The sequence below is a fragment of the Eublepharis macularius genome, chromosome 10 (assembly GCF_028583425.1).
Source record: "Eublepharis macularius isolate TG4126 chromosome 10, MPM_Emac_v1.0, whole genome shotgun sequence".
Taxonomy (NCBI): domain Eukaryota; kingdom Metazoa; phylum Chordata; class Lepidosauria; order Squamata; family Eublepharidae; genus Eublepharis; species Eublepharis macularius.
The window spans coordinates 11,988,886-12,013,454 of record NC_072799.1 but is presented as its reverse complement, the minus strand read 5'-3'; the positions used below and the strand labels follow the sequence as shown (position 1 = coordinate 12,013,454).

Sequence of the window (24,569 nt, the reverse complement as noted above, 5' to 3'; positions counted from 1 at the left end):
CATGGCTGGTGGCCCCGCCCTCTGATTTCCAGACAGAGGGGAGTTGAGATTGCCCTCTGTGCCACTGAGCGGCAATCTAAACTCCCCTCTGTCTGGAGATCAGGGGGTGGGGCCACCAGCCATGTGACCATTTTCAAGAGGTTCCGGAACTCCATTCCACCACATTCCAGCTGAAAAAAAGCCCTGGGATTATATAGAAGGCATAAATGTAAGGATGTTAAGCTTCTCTGTGTTTTCCTTTGACAAAAATTGGCCATGAGGCTGCAGAGGAAACCATAACTCAATTGCAAAGTCCTCCGAGGTTCTAACATCTGCATTGGGTGCTCTCTTTTCTGATAAACAGACAAAAAGAATCCCAAACCTCCGAGGAGGTCTGTTCCGAACTGCGAGCTACGATTAAAGAGCTGGAAACAGCCAATCAGCTTCAGGAGAAAATGCTGAAGGAGGCCAATAACCAAGTTGAGCACCTGAAGACGATGGTCCAGGCCCATGAAGATGTGCTTCAGGATCTCCGGAATATCCTAATAGATTATGAACGTAACTCCAGCAAGAAGGTCTATGAACATGAAAGTATCTCCAGCCTCCACGTCCGTAACCTGCCGACAGCTTTTATTAAAATCCTGCGAGAATTAGATGTAGAGATGATGCACGTCAGAGGGATGATTGCCCCAGTAAGTGTCTTTAAGATAATTTTGAGCGCAGTTTGTTTTGCATCAGGGCCAGGGCTGCCAGATCTCCTGCTACAGGGGGAGACTTCCTGCCGGCAGCCCCCCAACGTTTGCCACCACTCAGAGCCAAGCTACAAGTGACACCTGACACAGGTTGGACACTTGTGAGCTCACCTCACAAACCTGGTCTTACAGGTTTGCTTTCCATTTAATTGAAGTTTACAAAACCGCCCCCCCCCCATACACACACACACAGCAGAGGGGAAGGGGGGTGCCCGGCGAGAGCCCAACGCCTGCACTCCCCTCCTGACCACATGTTCTCCCTCCCATAGACTGCTGCTCTGTAAACTTCAATTAAATGGAGAGCCAAGCTGCAAGATCAGGATGCCTACATTTCCCATAACAATTTAAGGAAAGCTGACAAGTCTCTAACCTGTGTCAGGCGTCACTTGTAGCTTGGCTCTCAGAATGCTGAAGAAACCGGAGGCTCCCCTGGGCCGATTCCAGACGACTAACCTTAAGTCGCCTCATGCCGCCCTCTTCCGGATCGCGACGGGGAAAATGCGAAATATCGCGTTTCCTCGCGCAAAACTCGCGATATTTCGCATTTTCCCCGTCGCGATCCGGAAGAGGGCGGCATGAGGCGACTTAAGGTTAGTCGTCTGGAATCGGCCCAGGTTGAACCATATGAAACCAACAAAAAGGGGAAACCCTTTGCCAGGAGAAACGATTATAACAATTTATACAGGTTTTTTTCAAACTATAGTTTTTTCAAATTTAAAGTGGCCCAGTGTTAATTTTAAAGTGTTCTTCAGTAATTAAATCAATAAATATGATAGGTAAATACATACAATAAATATTTCAGAAATACAACAACGCAGTTCACAAATCCCACAGCACCCCCTAAGCGTCCTTTAAAACAAACACGGAGGTTTCTCAGCAGTGTGTTTGGGGTGGGGGGAGGAACTAGTGGGATAACCAGGGTAAGATTCAGTAGTCTGATCTTTAACTGGGTCGTGGGAGCACATGATAGGCCCCACATGCTCTGGCAGAAAGGGCCAGCAGTCAAGTCTGTACTATAGCAAGTGAATCTAAAAGATAGATTCAGCCAGCCCTTTAAAATCTAACTACAATGCAATCATTTTGACCTGGTGGTGAAATTTCTAGTGCGGATTTACATAGACATGAAAATTGTTGGCACTTAAGTACATATAACCAGGACTTTTTTTGCAGCTGGAATGTGGTGGAACGGAATTCCAGAACCTCTTGAAAATGGTCACATGGCTGGTGGCCCCGCCCCCTGATCTCCAGAAGGAGGGGAGTTGAGATTGCCCTCTGCGCCGCTGAGCGGCGCAGAGGGCAATCTAAACTCCCCTCTGTCTGGAGATCAGGGGGCGGAGCCACCAGCCATGTGATCATTTTCTCCGAGGGCAACCCACTGAGATCCACCACCTCTTTCCCCAGAAAAAAAGCCCTGCATATAACTATTACGGATTGTACTGTCAACTGGACTCAGGTCACAGTAGCCGCTACAATGGCAGACCCTCCTACGTCAACACTACAGCTTAAAAGCTGCTCATATAGGTGCATACCACTCTTTCTCCCAAGCAACAGTCTGAATGGAGGACCCCCAATGGCTATTTTAGTCTTAAAATAAACCTCAGTTCATAGTCCTCCAGATGCCACGTTGAATTAGGCTCTTGGATGGAGCTGAGCTAAATGGATCAATGATCTGCCTTAATATAAAGCAGTTTCATATGTACGTAAGACAAGCACTGAAGCTTCTGGACAGTTGGGCTGATCGTTCCTTCCTCTAAACACGGGCTTGGCTGAGAAGGTGCTCTTCTACTGACTACTGGAGCAGGGCCGGGATGGTTGTTTAAAGCCTTCTGCTTGTTCCCAGAGCTCGGCTGATGTCCTCTCTTCCTTCAGCTATCGAGCCCTACAGAAACTGTCCTTTTATCATGTAGATCAAGATGGGTAGCCATGTTAGTCTGTAGCAGTAGAAAAAAGCAAAGAGTTCAGTAGCACCTATATCTGAATAAGCAAGCTGTGACTCACGAAAGCGCATACCCTACCACTAATTTTGTTAGTCTCATAGGTGCTGCTGGACTCTTGCTCTTTTCCACTTTTATCTTATGCTAACGTAGATGGAATTACTCGGAATGCCCAGTAAGCACTGGCGCTAGCTTGAGAATAATGAGAAAGCTAGTTTTGGTCAAGATGTCCTGGAAATGGTTGCTGGCGTGAGCAAGAAACGATCTACACCCTTAGCTGTTCCACTTTGCAGAATTTATACCCGGGTTCCATAAATGAACCACAGTCTCGTCTTCCCATTTTTGAGAAACTAGTCCTTTGCATGGTGTTCTCATGTAACGGAAATTGCTCGCTTGGCTGTAAACTGTAATAATTGATTCAAAACAGCTAGAAGAGCAGCTGGAAATGATGACGAAGGAGTCGCAGTCCAAAACCGAACTTCTGCTTCAACAGCAGCAAGACAGGTACGTTGTCTTGCTTTCTCACTGTAAAGAATTAGGTTTGTTGCACAACGAATGCTCAACGTAATGATGTTTCTGCTCTTGTTTTGCCAGAAATAGTCTGTATCAAACTTTGTCTTTAATTCCTCCTTCCCTTTTCAGAAGATTCTTGTTCTCCTGTCTTTTGCACGCACGCGCACACACACAGATAGCTAACAGCAAAGTTTCAAATTTTACAAAAACAGTCTTTTAAAACAAAAGGCAGGCTACTATGCCAGGGTGTAAAAATTCAGGGACATTTGATTAATGGACTTAATTCACTCCTTTGCTAAATTTGCTTTATAGGATTGCAGACTTTGGGTTTTTTGTAACATAATTTTATTGATTTTTAAGTAAGGATACATAAATATAAACATAACACCATGGGATGGTAGAGGGAGGGTATCCAGGTAAGTAATATACCACAAACCTACATGCTTGTATATTATGTTCATTTCCCATCTCTATCATTCATTCCTCTTTGTAGCTTCTTTTCGTTATTCTAGACCTAATTTTCCTGTAAGCCTACTTTGCTCAGTTCTAGTAGTCATTTTCTCGTTCTTTTCTTCCCTTTCTCTTTCCTTTCTTTTTTCCTTCCTTCTCTGTTCCTTCCCCTCCCCTCCTTCTCTTCTTTCTCCTCTCTCCTTCCCTCTTCTCCCTCTTTCCTTATTTATTTATTTATTTTCTCTGGTCTTATCCTCATACAATATGATTAGATTCTCATTCCATATTTTGATTTGACCTGTCCCTAGAAGGGTGTCCATCTTTTCTGCACATCCTGTCTGCTTTGTTCTTTTATCAATTCTGTTAGCACGTCCATCTCTGCTGTTTCTGAAACTTTTTCTATCACTTCTTCTAGCATGTATTATTCTCGCTGCCGTGATTATATGCAGTATCAATTACCCACTTTTCTTCTCTATTCCCTCTGACATAATATTCAATAAGAACAATTCAGGTTTGAAAGGTATGATCCTGCCTAATACTTCTTGTAACAACTCGTATCATTTTCCAATATTTTGTCACCTTTTCACATGACCACCAAATGTGGTAAAACGTGCCTATTTTGTCTTTACATTTCCAGCATTTATTGGACATGTCTGGATATATTTTGGCCAATTTTTCCGGTCATATACCGCCTGTAATACATTTTATACAAATGTTCTTTAAATGTGGCTGACTTTATTATTTTAATGTTCGTCTTCCATATCTGTGATCAGGGCTTTTTTTCTGGGGAAAGAGGTGGTGGAACTCAGTGGGTTGCCCTTGGAGAAAATGGTCACATGGCTGGTGGCCCCGCCCCCTGATCTCCAGACAGGGGAGTTGAGATTGCCCTCCGTGCCGCTTGGCACGGAGGGCAATCTCAACTCCCCTCTGTCTGGAGATTAGGGGGCGGGGCCACCAGCCATGTGACCATTTTCAAGAGGTTCCAGAACTCCGTTCGCCTGCGTTCCTGCTGAAAAAAACCCGTCTGTGACCATTGTTCTAAATCTATATTATGCCCCAGATTTTGTGCCCACTTTATCCTACAGTCCTTTACTACCTCATCTTCCTTTTTCAATTGCATTAAGTACGAGTAGAATTTCTTAATTCATTTGTCTCAGATCGTAATTTATCAAAGGGACACTGTTCCATATAGAATCCTTGTGGTTTGCCTTTAGCAAATCTGGATTCGATTTGTGCTCTTAGCCACCAATCTATATTTATGTGCAGACTTTGGTTTTTATGATCTCGAGAACTGCACTTCTAAAATTCCATATTCCAGAATCATAGAATCATTTGCGGCTGCTTTTGGAGTGGTCTGACCTCCAGCATCCCAAACCCTGAGAGTCAAGCTACAAGTGACGCCTGACACAGGTTGAACACTTGTCAGCTTCCCTCAAGTTTTGATGGGAAATGTAGGCATCCTGGTCTTGCAGCTGAAATGGAGAGCCAAGCTGCAAGAGCAGGATGCCTACATTTCCCACCAAAGCTTGAGGGAAGCTGTCAAGTGTCCAACCTATATCAGGCGTCACTTGTAGCTTGGCTCTGAGTCACGCGTGGTGTGGCCAAAAGATGTGGTGTGGGCATAGCCTGATGATGTCACATTGAAGAGCAGTACTATTTCTACCCACCTCTTGGAATTCTACCACATGATACCTTTTGTGAATGTGGCATTGAAGAGATGGACTGCCCATTAACAGACACAAAATAAAATAACATGGAACTTAAACTATGTGCTAAATGTGAAATGCAGCTAATCTACTAAAGACAAATTCTTGCCTCCCACCTCCAATCTAGGTGTGCCAGTAGTACATTCTAATAATTACCACAAGTTAGCATGCATAGAAGTCTTCGATGAAGCCATCATCTGTGCGGTCCTGAGATTTAAACCTTCTGACCTGTGATTTTAAGAATGAGTCTCTAAAGCCTGAGACCTAAGAACGTTTACAGTACAATCTTAAGCAGAGTCACTCCAGTCTAAGCCCAATGAAATCAATTGGGCTTAAACTGGAGTGCCTCTGCTTAGGATTGCGCTGTTAATGTCTGTCGGGATAGGTGTGGTAAATCTATATAATGCAGCAAAAGGCATTCAGATTTAAACAAGTAACACAAAGAGGGAAAGTGGTGAACCAACTGCATGCCAACGCAATTCTTGTGACACTTTTTAAAAATCGTTGCTAATTTGGCAAGGAAGACATTATCTTTTAAAGCTATTGCTAGTTGAAATGCTGTCAAGCTTTTTGTAAACCACTCTGAATGTGGCATTAAATTGTCCTGAAGGGTGGCATATAAATCAAATGTTGTTATTGCTGTTATTATCCTCATTCCCACTCACTATCACCATGTATACCTCCAAGCACCCACCCCCCACACAGAGAAGTTGGCCTGATCTGGGGGCTATGGTAATGGAGGCAGGTTGAGCCCACCACAGCGAGGATATGCAACCTTTTTCGGCCCAAGTGTTGGGGGAAAAAAAACCGCACCTTCTACCTGTGAATTTGTTTTCTGTGCTGGAAAATTGGGAGGATGGGGCTGTCATATCATGTGACCAAGATTTGGATCCTGACTTCTGTGTAAACCAATTGTTGATGTTTGACTGTTCTTTCTCTTTTAAAAAAGCGTTGAAAGGCTGATAAGTGAACACGAAATGGAGCTGGAGGCTCTGAGTGAAAAAGCGAATGCTTCCCACAGCCATGCGAGCAATATCCAAAGCCAGCTGGAAATCATTCAGTATGTCTCTTTAAGAATATTATCCTAGAACTTCACTGCAAAGATTCTAAAGTAAACCGCTTTTCCTGAAAGCACCTTTATTCTGTCAGTCATGGGCCATTGCTTTCATCTGCCTTGTGTGTGGATGTGCCATCAAGTTGGAATAGACTTGTGGCAACCCCTGCAAGGGGCTTTCAAGGCAAATGAGAAGATGAGGTGCCTTGCCGGTGGCCTTCCTCTGCGGTGTCGTCTTTTGCGGGGGGTCGTCCATCCAAGCACCCACCCTGCTTAGCTTCCAAGATCTTGCTCATTCTTTTTCCTATGTCTTTGTAAACTTGTGTTTATTTACCCTGTGGCATTGTTTATGGAAACGTCCTTGATAATTGACTGTACTAATCTCACACTGTGTAATCTGCCTTGAATCTCAGAGCCAAGCTACAAGTGACAAACGACACTTGCCTGGCAAGTGAACAGACTCCCGTGTATTCCTCCCTGTTCAGTTGCCGTTGAGTTGCGCTCCACAAGTGAACGGCAAGTGAACAGGGAGGAATACACGCAAGTCTGTTCACTTGCCAGGCGAATGTCATTCGTCACTCATAGCTTGGCTCTATGTGAGAAGGGCGGACTATAAATTACATACATAAATAATAATAAATAATGATCTGATAAGATCAGTTTATACCATGCCACTTTCTTTCCCAATCTGCCTTGGGATTAGTTTAAAAAAAATTATGAAAAGTTTTTGGCATGAGAGATGACAAGTGAATGAATCAGTTGAACGGGAAGTGCCATGGCTCAGGCACAGAACATCTGCTTTATTTTATTTATTATTTATGTCATTTATAGTCGGCCTTTCTCGCTGGGACTCAAGGTGGATTACACGTATGAGATTAGTACAATCAGTATCAAGTACATTGCAATACAGTATGAAGGACAGTTTCATAAACAATACCATAGGGTAAATAGATACAACATGGAGCCCCAGAGTCGATCCTTGGCATCGCCAGCTATTTATTTATTTATTTATTTAATTTATTTCATATTTGTATTCCGCCCTCCCCGTGAGCAGGCTCAGGGCACATAACATTGAGAACATTTAAAACATTCCATATTAAAACATTTAAAAACATCATACAAAAATAGCAGCACTCTTTTTTCCTGATGGCAGCAATACAATTAATAACAAATAATACAACAGTACAACTGAATATAGCAGCAGCTGAAAAACGGTGGGCAGCTTTCACAGGGAGGGGGGGTAGATGATGTTAAAAGGACTGGGTAGTAGATGACACGGAAAATCTTTTCCTGAGATTCTGGAGAGCTTCTGCCAGTCATTCGAGATAGTACTGAACTTCATAAACGAACAAGAGTGGCTGGAGAACCGCATTCGATTCCCCACTCCTCTGCATGAAGCCAGCTGAGTGAGTTTTGGGTTAGTCGCAGCTCTTTCAGAGCTCTCTCAGCCCCACCCACCTCACAGGGTGATTATTGTTGTGGGGATAACACCACCACACTAGGGGTGTGCAAGCCAAAAATTTTCGGCTATAGCCGAAAGTAGAAAGCCGAAAGAAGATTCTCTATCGTTAAAGCCGAAAGCCGAAACAAGAATCTCTTTCGGCTTTCGACTTTCGGGATTCTTTCGGCATTATTTCGGCATTCTTTCGGCTTTTCTATGGGAAAATGCCTCCGTATTCCAGGACGCCTGGAGGAGGCATTTTCCCACCAAATAAGCCCAAAATTGGTGGGGACCTTCCTCTAACCCTTCTCTAACAACCACCCAAGTTTCAGACAGATTGGACTTTGGGGGGCCATGTTATGGCCCCCCAAAGCAGGTCCCCCCATCCTCCCATAAGAAAGCGAAGGAGCAGCATATTGTTAGCATGCTGCTGCTGATCTTTCTTCATTATTTCCTATGGGGAAAAAATGAAGAGGCAGGCTTCCTTTGCCAGGGGTGGCATTTTACATGCAAAATGCCCCCCAGCCCTCAGGGGCCCTTCTCCCACCCCTCCTCCCACCCCCCACCAAGGCTCAGCCTGCTCCCACTTGGGGGGGCATTTCATGGCCTCCCCAAGTAGGTGCTCTAATCTCTACCACTGACAGCTGGGGGAGGCTTGTGTTGCCAGGGGTGGCATTTTGCATGCAAAATGCCCCCCAACCCTCTGGGGCCCTTCTCCCACCCCTCCTCCCACCCCCCACCAAGGCTCAGCCTGCTTCCACTTGGGGGGGCATTTCATGGCCTCCCCAAGTAGGTGCTCTGCTTTCATCTCTACCACTGACAGCTGGGGGAGGCTTGTGTTGCCAGGGGTGGCATTTTGCATGCAAAATGCCCCCCAGCCCTCTGGGGCCCTTCTCCCACCCTTCCTCCCACCCCCCACCAAGGCTCAGACTGCTCCCACTTGGGGGGGGCATTTCATGGCATCCCCAAGTAGGTCCTCTCAGCCCCTAAAGTCCACCCCTTACAGCCCCACACAAACCCAATTCCCCCCCAGCTGCCACACACAGACCCAAATCCCCACATTAGCCCCTCACAGATCCAAATCCACCCCCACCTGCCCTACACCCATAACCCCAGGAACAGGCTGGCAAAGGCCAGCCCTCTCCCTTTGTTCCCTATGCTGGGAACTTCTAAACTCTCTTTCCCTGGGCAATTCTGCACAGCCCAGGGGTGCCACAATGGTGGGCACACTTCTGAGTGCCAGCTGGTCCCTGTGAAAGAGCACCTGAACCACAGACACCCTCCCTCAAATTCCCCCACCACCTACAGAGATGGCTGGCCAGCCAGCCCCATTGTTCCCTATGATGGGAACCAACTGCACAACAAAGAATAAAACAAGAACAACACAAAATAAAGTTTAAAAAAAATTATTTTCTCCCTTCCAAAGTACAAGTAGGCAAAGCATTATGACACATTACACCAGCAGTCCCCCACACAGAAAAATTAAAACAAAACTCACTTAACATCAGAGAATCACAAAGCATGATTCCTGTCAAAAACACTTTATTTCTTGAACAGCTTTAGGTTACACAGCAGGGGGGAACACCAAAGGGCATGGCAGCACTATCTTACACAAAAATAACACAACTCACTTAACATCAGAGAATCACAAAGCATGATTCCTGTCAAAAACACTTTATTTCTTGAACAGCTTTAGGTTACACAGCAGGGGGGAACACCAAAGGGCATGGCAGCATTATCTTACACAAAAATAACACAACTCACTTAACATCAGAGAATCACAAAACACAATTCCTGTCAAAAACACTTTATTTCTTGAACAGCTTTAGGTTACACAGCAGGGGGGAACACCAAAGGGCATGGCAGCACTATCTTACACAAAAATAACACAACTCACTTAACATCAGAGAATCACAAAAACACAATTCCTGGCAAAAACTCTTTATTTCTTGAACAGCTTTAGGTTACACAGTAGGAGGGCACAACAGGGCATGATAGCAATGTACTACAAAAAATAATACAACCCACTTCACCGTTTTTGACAGCAATTGTGTTTGTGTGATTCTCTGATGTGAAGTGAGTTGTGTTATTTTTGCGTAGTACACTGCTTTCCTGCTCTGCGGTGCCTTCCTACTGTGTAACCTAAAGCAGTTACAGAAATAAAGTGCTTTTGACAGCTATTTTTTGGGGTGATTCTTTAATGTGAAGTGAGTTGTGTTATTTTTGTGTAAGATACTGCTTCCATGCCCTTTGGTGTCCCCCCCCTGCTGTGTAGCCTAAAGCTGTTCAAGAATAAAGTGTTTTTGACAGGAATTGTGCTTTTGTGATTCTCTGATGTTAAGTGAGTTGTGTTATTTTTGTGTAAGATAGTGCTGCCATGCCCTTTGGTGTTCCCCCCTGCTGTGTAACCTAAAGCTGTTCAAGAAATAAAGTGTTTTTGACAGGAATTGTGTTTTTGTGATTCTCTGATGTTAAGTGAGTTGTGTTATTTTTGTGTAAGATAGTGCTGCCATGCCCTTTGGTGTTCCCCCCTGCTGTGTAACCTAAAGCTGTTCAAGAAATAGTGTTTTTGACAGGAATCATGCTTTGTGATTCTCTGATGTTAAGTGAGTTGTGTTATTTTTGTGTAAGATAGTGCTGCCATGCCCTTTGGTGTTCCCCCCTGCTGTGTAACCTAAAGCTGTTCAAGAAATAAAGTGTTTTTGACAGGTATCATGCTTTGTGATTCTCTGATGTTAAGTGAGTTGTGTTATTTTTCTGTGTGGGGGACTGCTGGTGTAATGTGTCATAATGCTTTGCCTACTTGTACTTTGGAAGGGAGAAAAAAAATTTAAAACTTTATTTTGTGTTGTTCTTGTTTTATTCTTTGTTGTGCAGTTGGTTCCCATCATAGGGAACAATGGGGCTGGCTGGCCAGCCATCTCTGTAGGTGGTGGGGGAATTTGAGGGAGGGTGTCTGTGGTTCAGGTGCTCTTTCACAGGGACCAGCTGGCACTCAGAAGTGTGCCCACCATTGTGGCACCCCTGGGCTGTGCAGAATTGCCCAGGGAAAGAGAGTTTAGAAGTTCCCAGCATAGGGAACAAAGGGAGAGGGCTGGCCTTTGCCAGCCTGTTCCTGGGGTTATGGGTGTAGGGCAGGTGGGGGTGGATTTGGATCTGTGAGGGGCTAATGTGGGGATTTGGGTCTGTGTGTGGCAGCTGGGGGGGAATTGGGTTTGTGTGGGGCTGTAAGGGGTGGACTTTAGGGGCTGAGAGGACCTACTTGGGGAGGCCATGAAATGGCCCCCCCAAGTGGGAGCAGTCTGAGCCTTGGTGGGGGGTGGGAGGAAGGGTGGGAGAAGGGCCCCAGAGGGCTGGGGGGCATTTTGCATGCAAAATGCCACCCCTGGCAACACAAGCCTCCCCCAGCTGTCAGTGGTAGAGATGAGAGCAGAGCACCTACTTGGGGAGGCCATGAAATGCCCCCCCAAGTGGGAGCAGGCTGAGCCTTGGTGGGGGGGTGGGAGGAGGGGTGGGAGAAGGGCCCCAGAGGGTTGGGGGGCATTTTGCATGCAAAATGCCACCCCTGGCAAAGGAAGCCTGCCTCTTCATTTTTTCCCCATAGGAAATAATGAAGAAAGATCAGCAGCAGCATGCTAACAATATGCTGCTCCTTCGCTTTCTTATGGGAGGATGGGGGGACCTGCTTTGGGGGGGCCATAACATGGCCCCCCAAAGTCCAATCTGTCTGAAACTTGGGTGGTTGTTAGGGAAGGGTTAGAGGAAGGTCCCCACCAATTTTGGGCTTATTCGGTGGGAAAATGCCTCCTCCAGGCGTCCTGGAAGACGGAGGCATTTTCCCATAGAAAAGCCGAAAGAAAGCCGAAAGAATCCCGAAACGTTTCGGCTTTTTTCTTTCGGCTACCCGAAACGTTTTGGCATTCCCCGAAACGTTTCGGCATTCCCCGAAAGAAGCCGAAACACTTTTGTTTCGGCATTCTTTCGGCATTCTGAATGCCGAAATGCACATCCCTACACCACACTTTGTAAACTGCTCTGAGTGGGCATTGAGTTGTCCTGAAGAGCAGAATATAAATCAAATATTGTTGTTACAGGAAGCCTGTGTTTGTGTGTGTGTGTGTGTGTGTATACGCACATAAACATATTTAATTTTATTTTCAAAAATTAGTGCTGTTTTCCCACCCAAAATAGGATCTCCAAGATGGCAAACAACAGATAATTAAAACATTAAAATAATAATATAAATACATTAAAACATAAACAAAACCACACGCAACCGTAGGGGAGGGCCAGATGAAGCAAAAAAGTCTTCATCTGCTGGTGGAAGGCAATGACAGAGGGAGACAGGCAAATCTCCCTGGGGGGAGGGAGTTCCAAAGTGTTGGTGCCACAACTGAGAAGGCCCTTCCTTAGGTTACTAGTGCTACTCATCTAGCCTTCCAAGAAGACTGGAGTAGATGGGTAGGTTGACATGGTTTGTTTGTTTATACACACACACTAGAGTCAGTGTACTGTAGTGGTTACAGTGTCAAACTATGATATGGAGACCCAGGTTCCTATCGCCACTTTGCCTTAGAAGCCTACTGGGTGTCTTTGGGCCAGTCACTCCCTCTCAGCTTACCTTGCAGGGTTGTTGTGAGGATAAAATAGAGAAGAGGAAAATGATATCAGCCAGTTTGAGTCCTCATAGGGGAGAAAGGTGGGGTATAAATGAAGTAAGTAAATAAACATTTTCATAGAGAAAGCCCAGGACAATTTGCCTCTCTTTCCTGTAAATTAAAGGACGAGAAACTCGGGTGCCTAGAATACATAGCAGGCCCACCCTACAAATGTCCAAATTCGGAAATTTGTACACCTGAAAATCTGATGCTGGAATTGGAAATACTTATTTAGTAATTTGAGGGTTTTTTTTCTTAATAGTGAGCCATGATCATTACTATAACAGTAGTTAATTTTTTTACGTATTTACGTACCCGTATCACAGGCTTGGAATAGGTTGCCATTTTTAAATGATGACTCAATTTAAAGCTCTCTCTCTGTCCAGCCGTCATTTTTATCTCACCGTTCCTCCAAAAAGCTCGAGGCGGCAAAGGTGGGTCACACCTCTTTTTGCGTTCACTCAGCCTCGTGTGGTAGAACGAGTGAACCCAAGGTTCCCCGATTTGATTCATGGCTGACTTGGTATTTGAATCCAGATGACTACAGCACACTGGCTGGACAGACCCTGGCCTGCTAAAAGTAATTACTTTATGCATCATTAGACTGTAAGAAGAGAACCATCAGGCATCTGATGAAGAGAACTTGATTCTTGAAAGCTTATGCTACAATAAAATAAAATTGGTTAGTCTTAAAGGTGCTACTGGACTCTTACTGATCCAACGTTCTCTTTCAAACGCAGCCAAGCAGTTGTCTACAAGCAGGGCAAGAAGGAAATATCCCTCTCCTTTTGGTCCTCAGTATCTGGCAGTCTGAAAGGGATATCACATCTAGCAAATTAGGCATTGTGACTTATCATCTTCATTACTTAATCCTCCATGAATTTACCGAACACTTTATTACAGGCATCATAACATCCAGCACCACATCTTGTAGGGATGAGACGCATAAATTAATTATGCAATAGATACTGCTGTCTTGGTTGTGTTTCCTAATGCCAACTGTATGGCTGAGCTGTGCGTTGCATTTCCATTTTTCTTCTTCCCTTCCATTTTTTTTTTTTTTTTGTCTTTCAGGGAACAAGCAAAAAACCAGAATTCGCTGTACATGCGGCAGATCAGCCAGCTAGAAGGCACAGTTTCTCAGTTGCGTTCTGAGCTTCTAGAAACCAAGAGAATGTCTGAGGACAGGGTGAGTCCAAATGGAGAGTGGGGAAATCTGGCAGGGAGCTGTGTGTGTATTTGTGACAGAAGTTTTACTTACTTATTCTCTCTCAATTTTTATTTGGAGAGCTTAGGGCAGCTAACACAGTCTCTTCCTTCCTTCTCTTCTTCATTTTGTCCTCCCAGCTGTTTCCAGACAGGTAATTTGCCCCAGGTTCAATGCTGTTCAGAAGTGTAGGGGTTTTCCCCCCTTATGCTTCCACACAATTGTTGATTCCACACACGTTGGATAATGCACTTCCAATCCTCTTTAGAGACCATTTGGAACTGAATTTTTCGTGTGTGAAACAGAAAATCCACTTCTAAACGATTGCTAAAGTGCATTGAAAGTGCATTATCCAACATGTGCGGAATCAGTGAATACCGTGGCATTTCCATGTACCTGGGTTTTCTTCAGAATTTCTGCAATCTTGCCCAAGCCTGCTTTGCTGCAGTGTTTATAAAGCATCGCTAACAGATGGCTGCCCAGCCTCTGCTTGAACACCTCCAGTGACGGAGAGCACACACATCCCTCAAAGTTGAGATTCTCAGCAAACTGGCACCCCCATATCACTTTCTTTATTCACCCCCCCCCCCCCCCGTGATTCTTTAGAAAATAAAATAATTGCATTCCTACAGCCCAGCTCCTCCCAGGAAAAAAGCTGCTATAAGGCCTTTCTTTTGCATTTTTGTATGTCTCAATACTTAGATTGAAGATTTGGAAAAGCAGCTATTCCTGGCACACTCTGAGATGTCCGAGGCTCAAAGCGAAAGGGATCAGTTCAGCCAAGAAACTGGAGATCTGGACGATCAGGTTCAGCACCTGATGGTAGGAAACAGATGGATCGTTGAGACTTAGAAGGTGCTTTCAGTCTTTTGGATGCTCTGCAGTATCCTGGTACAACATTCTTGTAATGCAGGCCGCTTTCCTTATCCCTGTAGTGCAGATGGGAGACTGAGGCTGATTTTTCTGAGGCCATGTATTTATTAGTTTGCTCACAGCTGAGATGAGAGTTGAATGAGGGACTTTTGGACAACACATGTTGTAGTATGATCCAGATTTCTAAATCACGGGTAGGTCTTCTAAATGGAAAAATTGGACCCGATGGCAATTTCTTGCCTTTTTTCAACCTTGCAAAATATATACAGACACACAGACACTTTACTTTATTTACCCTATTTATAGTCTGCTCAAAGAAGGTGGATTACACAGCGTAAATTGACAGGGTGAGACAACTAATAAGCAATGTAATAGGATTAGGGTTACAGAAATCTGAAACAAAGCCGTAGGTAGAAAATGAAATGAAAGCAAGTAAGACATACAGCAAACAGATAAGACATACTATACACAGTAGTATAATCCACAGTTGTGTTCCTTTTATTAAAGCACGTTCCTGAACCATTTTGTTATAATTTATCCGTATTATCTTTATAAAAACGCCCTCCTGAATCATTCTGTTTCACACAGAGTCCCTCTACACAAGACATTGCAGCACATGTTTGTCAAGTGTAGGGAGATGCAATGTTAGCTGGGAGGTGTAGTTTAAAAAGACAGAGCCTGCAGAGATCACTCCTCAGAGGGTTTGTTAATTTCATCTTTCCCTCCCCCAAGGCTCTGTCATTTCACCTCTCCAGTCTAAAATTGTGTGGAATCGCAACCAGAGGGGCAGCAAGAAATGGAAATGGACTGGAGCTGCCTTCCAGAGCCAGGCTTGGACCTGGAGAGGTTATGATGGGCTGAAGTTTTCCTGTTGCCAGCTCTGTCTTTTTAAACTACCCTTCCCGGCTACCATTGAATCTCCCCGCAGGTGTTCTTCATGTGTTAGATGTCTTGTGTAGAGAGCCTCATAGTTTGTGAAATGACAGAAGTTTGGGAGCCTGCACAAGGTGGAGGCCACAACAGAGAACCCGTGTGTTCGGGCAATTGTTGGTCTTAACCATTTGTAGGGCATCGCCTGCCGAAGTCCCTGCTAAGATGCGTGAAGCTGTTGTGGCAGAGCATAGGAAGAGGTGGTCCTTCAGAGATCAGGGTCCAAGGCCATGCAGGGCTTTTCACGAGACAGAAGTAACTGACGCCTTGAATGGAACCTTTGAAATGAACTCTTCCTACACCGAAGGAAAAGTGGTATATGCAGTTGCAGGAACCTGAATGTGACTTGGCAGCGTAATATTGAAAGTTATAATTTCGTTAGCTTAGATGGCCCCAATCTCATATTTTCTTGTTCTATAGTTGTGTGGAATAAACGGAAATTGATCTTGAATATCCGTGTACGCAGTCGATCGAGCAGAACAAAGAAAAAAAGACATCCATATTTAGGCTTCAGTGGAAGATAGCAGGAGAATCCATAAAATAGTCTTCTGTAGACCTATAATTAAGATTCATCTCAATTTGGTCCCCCATACATCCTCAGTGCTTATAGAAATATTTCAGATTGGGTGTCAGAATATGTATTTAACTGATACAGAAATTGGATGCAGGAGTGATTTTCTGTGGTATACTTTGGGAATAAATCCAGCCCTAATTTCTCCTGTATACACCCCGTTGTAATGAATGAGAATTGTGCTGGAGAACTTTTAGACTGGATAGCATCGTGTGGATTGTGTTGAAGTTGTCCTGGCTGTTAAAACACTCGATTTGGCTGTTAAATTTTAACAATCCCTTGTTTCAGACAAATTTGTTTTAAATGTTAATAATGGCTTGAGGGTTGCCCTTCTAGCCGCGATTGTTTTCTTCTTTGAACTTTTTTCTTGTTCTTGCAATAAGTACATATTGCTTCACAGGCAGAGCTGCGTAGGAAAGATACGGAACTGTCCCTGGAGAAAGAGCAAAATAAGCGGCTCTGGGATCGGGACACGAGCAGCAGCATCGCCATTGACCGTTTGCAGCGAGAACTGGACAGCAAGAACATGGAGCTGCAGCGCATGGACTCCATAGTCACGTCCATGAAGTCGGAGCATCAGGGGCAAGTGGAACGCCAGGTCAGGAAAGGCAGCTGAGAGCCATAGAAACCCCACCATGCCGATTGAAAATTTACACCCCACAGTTTCTGTAGTGATGCTTCCAACATGCTAGAAGCCAGATCAGCACTTTGGGTTTTTTTCCCCCTCTGAATCAAAACTCGGAGGCATACTTCTCCGCCCAAAAGTGAGCAATTAATCATCCTCCAGGAAATCCCATCCCAGATGTCTCTATGATGAATCGGGACATAAAATGAAACGGGAGGCCAGTGGCACTTTAAAGGCTTAGCAAATTTATTCCAGCATAAGCTTTTGTGAGTCAGAGTTCGCTTCATCCAGTGAATTGGATTACATCCATTAGTCAGTACTGTAATGTTCACAAGAGACAGGCCGGTGTGTGGGCAGGGGGAGATGTTACAAAATGAGGCAGTCCAAGCTGGCTTAGTGACTCATACAGAATAAGAAGCTTGGTAATACTTTGGTGTCGCTGCATCGGCGGAGTTTTGTAAGCTGCCCTAGAGGTAACTAGGTGCCAAAATTGCAAGATAGGAACGTTTTAATAGATAAAAACATGGGGAAAGTGAGCTGGTGCCAGACCAGTAGCAGGGGTCAGTGGGTGGAAGAGTAATGGAAAGGGATGTACTCGGGGGTCATTTCGTAGAAAAAGAGCTGGAGGAACTCATTAGCATAACCCATTAGCATATGCCATGCCCCTTGACCTCACCGGCAGTGTCATTACCATAACTGATTTGCATATGCCACACCCCCTGACATCACCTATCCTGGCTGTTTTGGACCCAATCCTGGCCATTCAGGGCTGAAATTGGGCCCAAAATGGCAAACAGGCTGAAAATGGCCAAAAAGGAGCTCAAAGTGGTCAGGATCGGTCCGCTGCTGAGCAGGAGAGTGATCCACCACCCATCAGAGGTCCGATCTGGGCCATTTCGGCCCCAATCCAGGCCGAAACGGGCTCAAAATGGCTGAGAGTCAGGTGGGCGGGGTCACCTGTCATGTGACTTCTTTGGGGAACTGTCGGAACTGCGTTCCAGCGTGTTCTCCCTCAAAATGAGCCCTGGATGTACTGCTTCTTGCATATATTCTGGTTGTGGGTTTACTGTAGAAAGGGGAGTGTGCAAAAATGTCCATTCCCCTACCTCCATTTCTATAGGAGAACTGTACTGACATGATTCCATGTGCCCTTCAGTCAAAAAAAGCTTCTCCCCGCCACCATGTGCATTAAGTATACATTAACCTACTCTGATAGTACGACAGCAATTGGAAAATAAAACTCTTACTGTTCAGATGTCTGCAATTAAAGAGAAGAATGAAAGCCTCGAAAGACTGGCCAGCGTGACTGCCCAGCAAGAGTCAACCAAAGAAATGCTCCGCAAGGTTGTCGAGGAGTTGACGGAAAAGAAGATAAGCCTGGAGGCCGCAGAGAGGCAAGTGGCTGACCTGACAGCCTGCCTGCAGGAGAAAGAGAGGGTGATCGAGTCGACCAACAGTGAGATCCAGAAGCTCCAAGGGCGGGTGGACAGCAAGCTGCAAGAGCTGCAGCAGCTGAAGGAGGAAGGAGATCACTTGCGGAACGCGCAGGCCGACTGTGAGAGCTTCAAGCTGCAGTTGAATGAGAAGAACAAGGTGATTGAGATCTTGCGGAAGCAAATCGACAACATGACCCAAATTGTGGGCCAGCATGGCCGGACGGCTGGTGCCATGGAGATGGAAAAATCTCAGCTTTTGAAAGAAATCGGTGACAAGAAACTGGAAGTCCAAGAACTTAAGGTTTGTATATTTTTACTATAACAACAACAACTCTGCATATATACCACTCTTCTAGACAGATTAGTGCCCTGCTCAGAGCATTGAAAGAAGTCAGTGTTATTATCCCCCCAATACAGCTGGGGAGCGGGGTCTGAGAGAAGTGGCTTATCTAAGAGCACCTGCTGAGCTCATGGCAGTAACGGGATTCGAACCAACAGAGTGCTGATTTACAGCACTGAACCACTACAGCTTCCAGGGGCAGGGATGGGTATCAACTGCCATAACTGACTTATGGCAACCCCTGATGGGTTTTTCAAGGCAAGAGGTGAACAAAGGAGGTTTGCCATTGCCTGCCTCTGCATAGCGATTCTGGTCTTCTCTGGAGGTCTCCCATCCAATTACTAACCACGCCCAACCTTGCTTAGCTTCCCAAATCGGATGTCGGGGTGTGTGTGTGTGTGTAAAATTCCCAGAAATTTTGAAGCTGTGGTGGGGGGAAAGGTTTTTTTCCCAGGAAAAAAAATGAAAATTTAGAGGACATCTGAAATACTTGCTTTTTTTACTGACTTAACAACATAAAACATACCCTACTATATAAAAGGGTAAATGTGATCCTGACAATTCACTTCCTACCCTGGTGCGCCTCTAGAGGGCGCTGCCATAGAGGGAAGCCCAGATGAGGCCGCCTGCCCCTCCAGAAAGTGTGCCTCGGCCGGAAGCCCAGGCCACGATGAGGCACGGAGCACATGGCAATGCCAGCCCCCCCTTCACCCTGCTGGGATCAGGAGAGGGAAGGTGAAACCCCCCCGAGTAGGAACAAGGATGAAAAATAATGAATGAATGAATGAATGAATGAATGAATGAATGAATGAATGAATGAATGAATGAATGAATGAAGAGGAAAAATCAAGCCAATTTGTATTGGAGCCCAAAACGTTCCCCTAAAAGAATTTCTACATACACTAAAATTACTAAGCTAGAAGCATCCAGTAAATAACCACAGTTAATACACAAGTAGCAAACAAGGTACAAACAGGAAGGCGTCCCAACAGGTAAGCTTCCAGTATAGAGTCACAGTAAGTACAGAAAAGTCTTAAAGCGTCTCTGCATTTCTTTACAGGTGGAGGCGATGGAGGCGGGGAAAGAGCAGCCAACCCGCATCGCCCGACAGCAGCACCGGTTTGAGTCTGGTGTTTTGTAGCAACAACCTCTTCAGGGGCGAAAACCTTCTCCAAGCAGCAATCGGTTAATAGTTTACAGCACCATGTGGTATAATCAAGTGGGAAATGTACAAATTAATGACATCCGGCATCCTCACATTTGGAAGTTTTCATCCCTGAAGAGGTTGTTGCCACGAAACACGCTGCCGGCTCTGTCTTTTTAAACTACCCTTCCCGGCTACCATTGCGTCTCCCCACAGGTGTTCTTCATGCGTTAGATGTCTTGTGGAGAGAGACTCATCGTTTGTGACAGAAGTTTGGGAGCCTGCACAAGGTGGAGGCCACAACAGAGAACAGTCTGTCCGTAGCAGTGGAAAAGAGCGATAGTCCAGTAACAAAATGAGCGGTAGGGTGTGAGCTTTCGTGAGCCACAGCTCGCTTCTTCAGATACCCGAAGAAGTGAGCTGTGGCTCACGAAAGCTCATATCCTACCGCTAATTTTGTTCGTCTTACAGGTGCTACTGGACTATTGCTCTTTTCCATTATAGCATAATAATTGATGCCAAAATTATTTACATTTAAACAAAACCTGTTTCGGCAATCTTTCCCCAAACCAGCTCTTAATGGAATCACTATGTTTAGAGTCATTGGTCTTAGGATTGTACAATTGTCAGATGCTGGAGACAAAAAAAGTCAGTGGTTGTCGATTTCATGACCTGCTTGTGAGCTTCCCGTAGGCGTTTGGGTGGTTTCTGCTAGATAAAAGATGCTGGACTATAATGTTACCGCCTTGTTATGTGGCTCCAAGTGGTCTGTCTCTTCCTTGCCTTGCCTTCTTTCATCCATTCTAGCTAAAAATAATACATTTTGTCCGGATGAATCTATTTATCTGCAAGGCAATAACAGAAGGCAAATTCAGAGGCAAAATCTGCACCACTGAAGCTGTGTCGGAAGGGGGAACTGCCGCCCTTTCCTTCTGCTGCAGCGGAGTGCTGCCTCTGCATGGCCACAGGGTGGTACTGCAGGTTTTATTTATTTATTTATTCACGTCATTTATAGTCCGCCTTTCTCACGGCGACTCAAGGCGGATTACACTGTATGAGGTTAATACAATCAGTATCAAGTAAGTACATTTCAATACAATACTATAAGGTAAACATATATAAGTTTAAAGACAGCATTAGCAAGGATCCAAGACATAGCAGAGATACTGAAGCAAAATATAATCAATTCTAGGACTAACATTAGACAGCACGGAGCGCTGGTTGTACATAGGAGTGCTTATTTAAAGCAGCAGATAACATAAGGCAAAAATGGTGATGAAGTCTATGGTCCCTAACTCGTTAGTGAAGCATCTGGGACCCCCTCCCTGCAATGCAGCCCTCCCATTTGAGTAAAAAGCCTTCTTGAATTGTTCGGTTTTGCATCGTTTACAGAAAGCCAGGAGAGTGGGGGCTCTTCTGACTTCCTCAGGCAGGTCATTCCACAGGACGGGGGCCACCACAGAGAAAGCCTGTGTACAGGCTGCTGCTGACTTCACCTGTGTGCAACCTGGTACCTGCAGGAGCCCCTGTTCAGATGAGCAAAGCTGCCGTGGAGGAACATAGGGAGGGAGGCGTTCCCGTAGGTATGCCGGACTTGAGGCATTATTGGGTCAAATGCCTTGATGGGATAATGGAATTTCACTTGATCCTATATAGCCTGGTTTCTCAGGCTTGAGCATGTTAGTCCTTTGGACAAGGACTAAATCATCACATTGCCAGTCAAGTAGTGCGTCTTCTCCCGTTCTAATTTCAGCCTGTCGCTTGTGGCAAGAATTTTTTTCCCCAATTTGATCAAGTTCAGGGAAGCTGTGCGGATTTTTTTCTTTCTTTTGGGCCATGGTTGACTGGACTGTAGGCAGGGCTTTTTTTTTCAGCTGGAACGCGGTGGAATGGAGTTTCGGAACCTCTTGAAAATGGTCACATGGCTGGTGGCCCCGCCCCCTGATCTCCAGACAGAGGGGAGTTTAGATTGAGAGGGCAATCTAAACTCCCCTCTGTCTGGAGATCAGGGGGCGGGGCCACTAGCCATGTGACCATTTTTGCCGAGGGCGATTTAAGCTTTAAAAAACTCCCCCGCCCCCCGTTCCAGCTGACCGAAAGTGACATCATTGTACGGTCCTGAGATCCACCACCTCTTTTCCCAGAAAAAAAGCCCTGACCATAGGTATCTATGGTCAGATGGGTTGCTGAAAATGACTAGACTTGCTTACAAGATGGCCAGATTTATTTCTGTGATGTAAAATCCAAAGTACCAAAGTGAGAATGGATCTGCTTCTATAGCTTTCTCATGACAAGAAAGACAGCCGGATTCGCGAACTAGAGGCCGGCATGAGTGAGATGGAACTGGAGAAGGTTAAACTGGTGAACTTGAGCACGGAGAGGCTGCGGACGATGAAAGAGTTGATTCTGGAACGAGACCAGGTGGTGAATGAAGTAAAATCCAGTCGACTGGAGCTTGCTGCACTTTCAGGTAAAGAGCCTCCGATTGCATGTTCCCCATCTTCCTCCTCCTCGTGCTCACTCTAAGCGCTGGTATTTTCTTTATCCGTGGTCTAGGGATGTCAGGAGGGGCCTGTTAGAGCGAGTGTAAAACCACGCTGCGGAATAAACGCCGAGCTGGTTAGAGAGGCAAAAGCTTTATTTGAGGAAGTTTCATACTTGAGGGAAAGAGGGAGAGAGAGATCCTAGCTATCTGACTACATCTTGCAGAGAGAGAGAAGAAGTGTGGCAGGAGAGTGAAGAAGCAGGATATTGTCCTGGTTAACCCAATAGGAGACAAGACAAGGAAATGACCCCCAGGAAACAAGAGAGGTGCTACTCTCACTGTCCTAATTAAGTGATCCTTGCTGCCCCCTGCATGGTAGGCTCTTCTTCCTTCTTGCTGCCGCAGTACACCAGACATTGCTATTTCTAACAGGGCCTAACGTCCCCAGGAGCTTTGGAGGCATTGCAAGGGACAGAAATGATGTCGGGATACCTATCAACATCACGTTCAGGCAAAAAATGTGACATCAGTGTATAGCCAATGAGCAGAGAACTCTATGGTAGCCTGATGTCCTTTCTGCCCCTGCTGTTTTTCCTGCCGGCCTGAGAGTCCAGAGTGGGTGGGAGAGCCCTTAGGTGGAAGGTTGCCAATTGGAATCGGGCATTTGCCGTTCCTACTGTGGTCCTTCTTGTCTATTTCTATTTATTGGTTTAATTCATTTTGAGAACCATACGCCATCTCTCCAGATAAAATTTCTGTCCTCTGCCTCTGTGTGCTGATTGTGATGGACCAGGATCCCCAGTGGCACAGGCACAGTCCTAAACGGAGGACTGAAAAACTTGAATGTACTCTGGGCAAAACCTGTACAAACTAGGGGTCTGCCTCCGGCTCAGAAGTGGGGACTTCTTGTTGGACAGAACTCTAATATCTTGACACCTTAGTGAGGCTCTGAAGGGAGATTTGCAAGCAGTTCTGCTGTTATGATAGACGAACAGTTTAATACACCAAGCAAGAGTGAGATACACCTTGTTCTCAATAAGGACTGGAAGTAGGAATGGAAAAAAAAAATACTGTATAGCTAAAGTTCACATACTTCCTAGGAACTGTCACGCTATAGATAGCAATCTACTAGTTAAACATAAGAGTATCTTTTGTAATCCCTACCTTTGACCTGTTTCCCTTGCATCTCTGTGCCACTGCTATTTCCTTTCATCTGACATCCAGCTCTTATCCTCTGTTTCTATATTTTGAAAATCATACGCCACCTCTCCAGATAAAATGTCTGTCCTCTGCCTCTGTGTGCTGATTTTGATGGACCAGGATCCCCAGTGGCACAGACACAGCCCTAAAGGATCTGAAAATGACAAATCCTCCCCAAGGATCCGTCAGTTTCACTTCCCCTTCTAGGAGGCGAAGAGGAAATAAATAAACCTGAGGACTGGGAAAGATCTTTGCTGCTCCGTAAAGAGGGGAAATTGACAGAGCCTTCCGATTGTCTTTTAAAATTCGGTTTCCCTGCGAACATTGCGACTCCCTTCACATGAGCATCCTCGTGTAATTTGTCTCTTGTAGTTTAGCTCTCAAGTTCAATGCCAAGCATCCATTCCAAAGTTAGTTTTTTTAAAAAAAGATTTCAGAGAACAGAGCTGCAGAAGACATTGCCAGAACCGACTTGCCAGTTGGGATTAAATCATTCTGAGTTCGTCTGCCCGGTGGTCTGACTTGGCATAAAGCAGCTTCATACGAAAACTTTTCTGATGGGCAAAATCGCTTGTCCTGGGTGCATTGGCCTTAATCTCCCAGAATCCCCTGTAAAAAGGGAACTGACTACTGAGAGAGCAAAATGACCTCTTTGGCAATAAATATGTTCTTTTGCAGCTGTTTGTCAGACTGGATCTCTGCATCTGCTCTCTATCTCTCCCCCGTTGAACACTTCCTCAACCTGCTAAATACCCAAAATTCTTATTCCAACTCCTGTCTGCCTTCTTGCCTTCCACATGCATACCTCTGGTTTTTCTTTCCTTCCAGCTGTGATCCAGTTCTACCTTAGTCTCGATGCTACCCTGCCTTGCCTTTCCCCTTCTGATCCTTTTGATACTTTTAGTGGCCCCTGAAAGATATGCATCGATTGACATCATGCTAAATTTATACCACAAAGACCCAGGGCAGGGCAAAATGTCTTCATTCTGTCTCTGACGCTTTGCAGAAGAATCTGAATTTATAAAGAGCGATTACCGAATAAAAAACGAAGAGCTGGAAACTACGGTGAGCAAGCTGAAAGTGCAACTCAAATCTGCGCAGATTGAACTGGAGCAAACCAGAGCCACCTTAAAGACCATGGAAGGGTCTGACGGCCACGGTAATCACACAAGCGTTATTTCTGTAGAGGCTGTTTTTGTTTGCCGAGAGAAGAATGCATGTATTGATTTTACTTATTTTTTTATTTAGTTCTTTTTTATTACGATTTTCTC

The 24,569-nt window shown here is 45.2% G+C and overlaps 1 protein-coding gene across 1 annotated transcript in view; it reads left to right on the top strand.

Annotated features, from left to right (window-relative positions):
• CCDC158 (coiled-coil domain containing 158) overlaps positions 1-24,569 on the top strand; it is a 54,151-nt gene that overhangs the window by 7,140 nt on the left and 22,442 nt on the right. Inside the window, exons 5-13 of the mRNA XM_054990131.1 lie at positions 344-671; positions 3,093-3,169; positions 6,284-6,394; positions 13,562-13,676; positions 14,397-14,516; positions 16,469-16,666; positions 17,948-18,430; positions 21,894-22,083; positions 24,305-24,457. Coding sequence (XP_054846106.1) covers positions 344-671; positions 3,093-3,169; positions 6,284-6,394; positions 13,562-13,676; positions 14,397-14,516; positions 16,469-16,666; positions 17,948-18,430; positions 21,894-22,083; positions 24,305-24,457 — 1,775 coding nt within the window. The remainder of the gene's footprint in view (positions 1-343; positions 672-3,092; positions 3,170-6,283; positions 6,395-13,561; positions 13,677-14,396; positions 14,517-16,468; positions 16,667-17,947; positions 18,431-21,893; positions 22,084-24,304; positions 24,458-24,569) is intronic.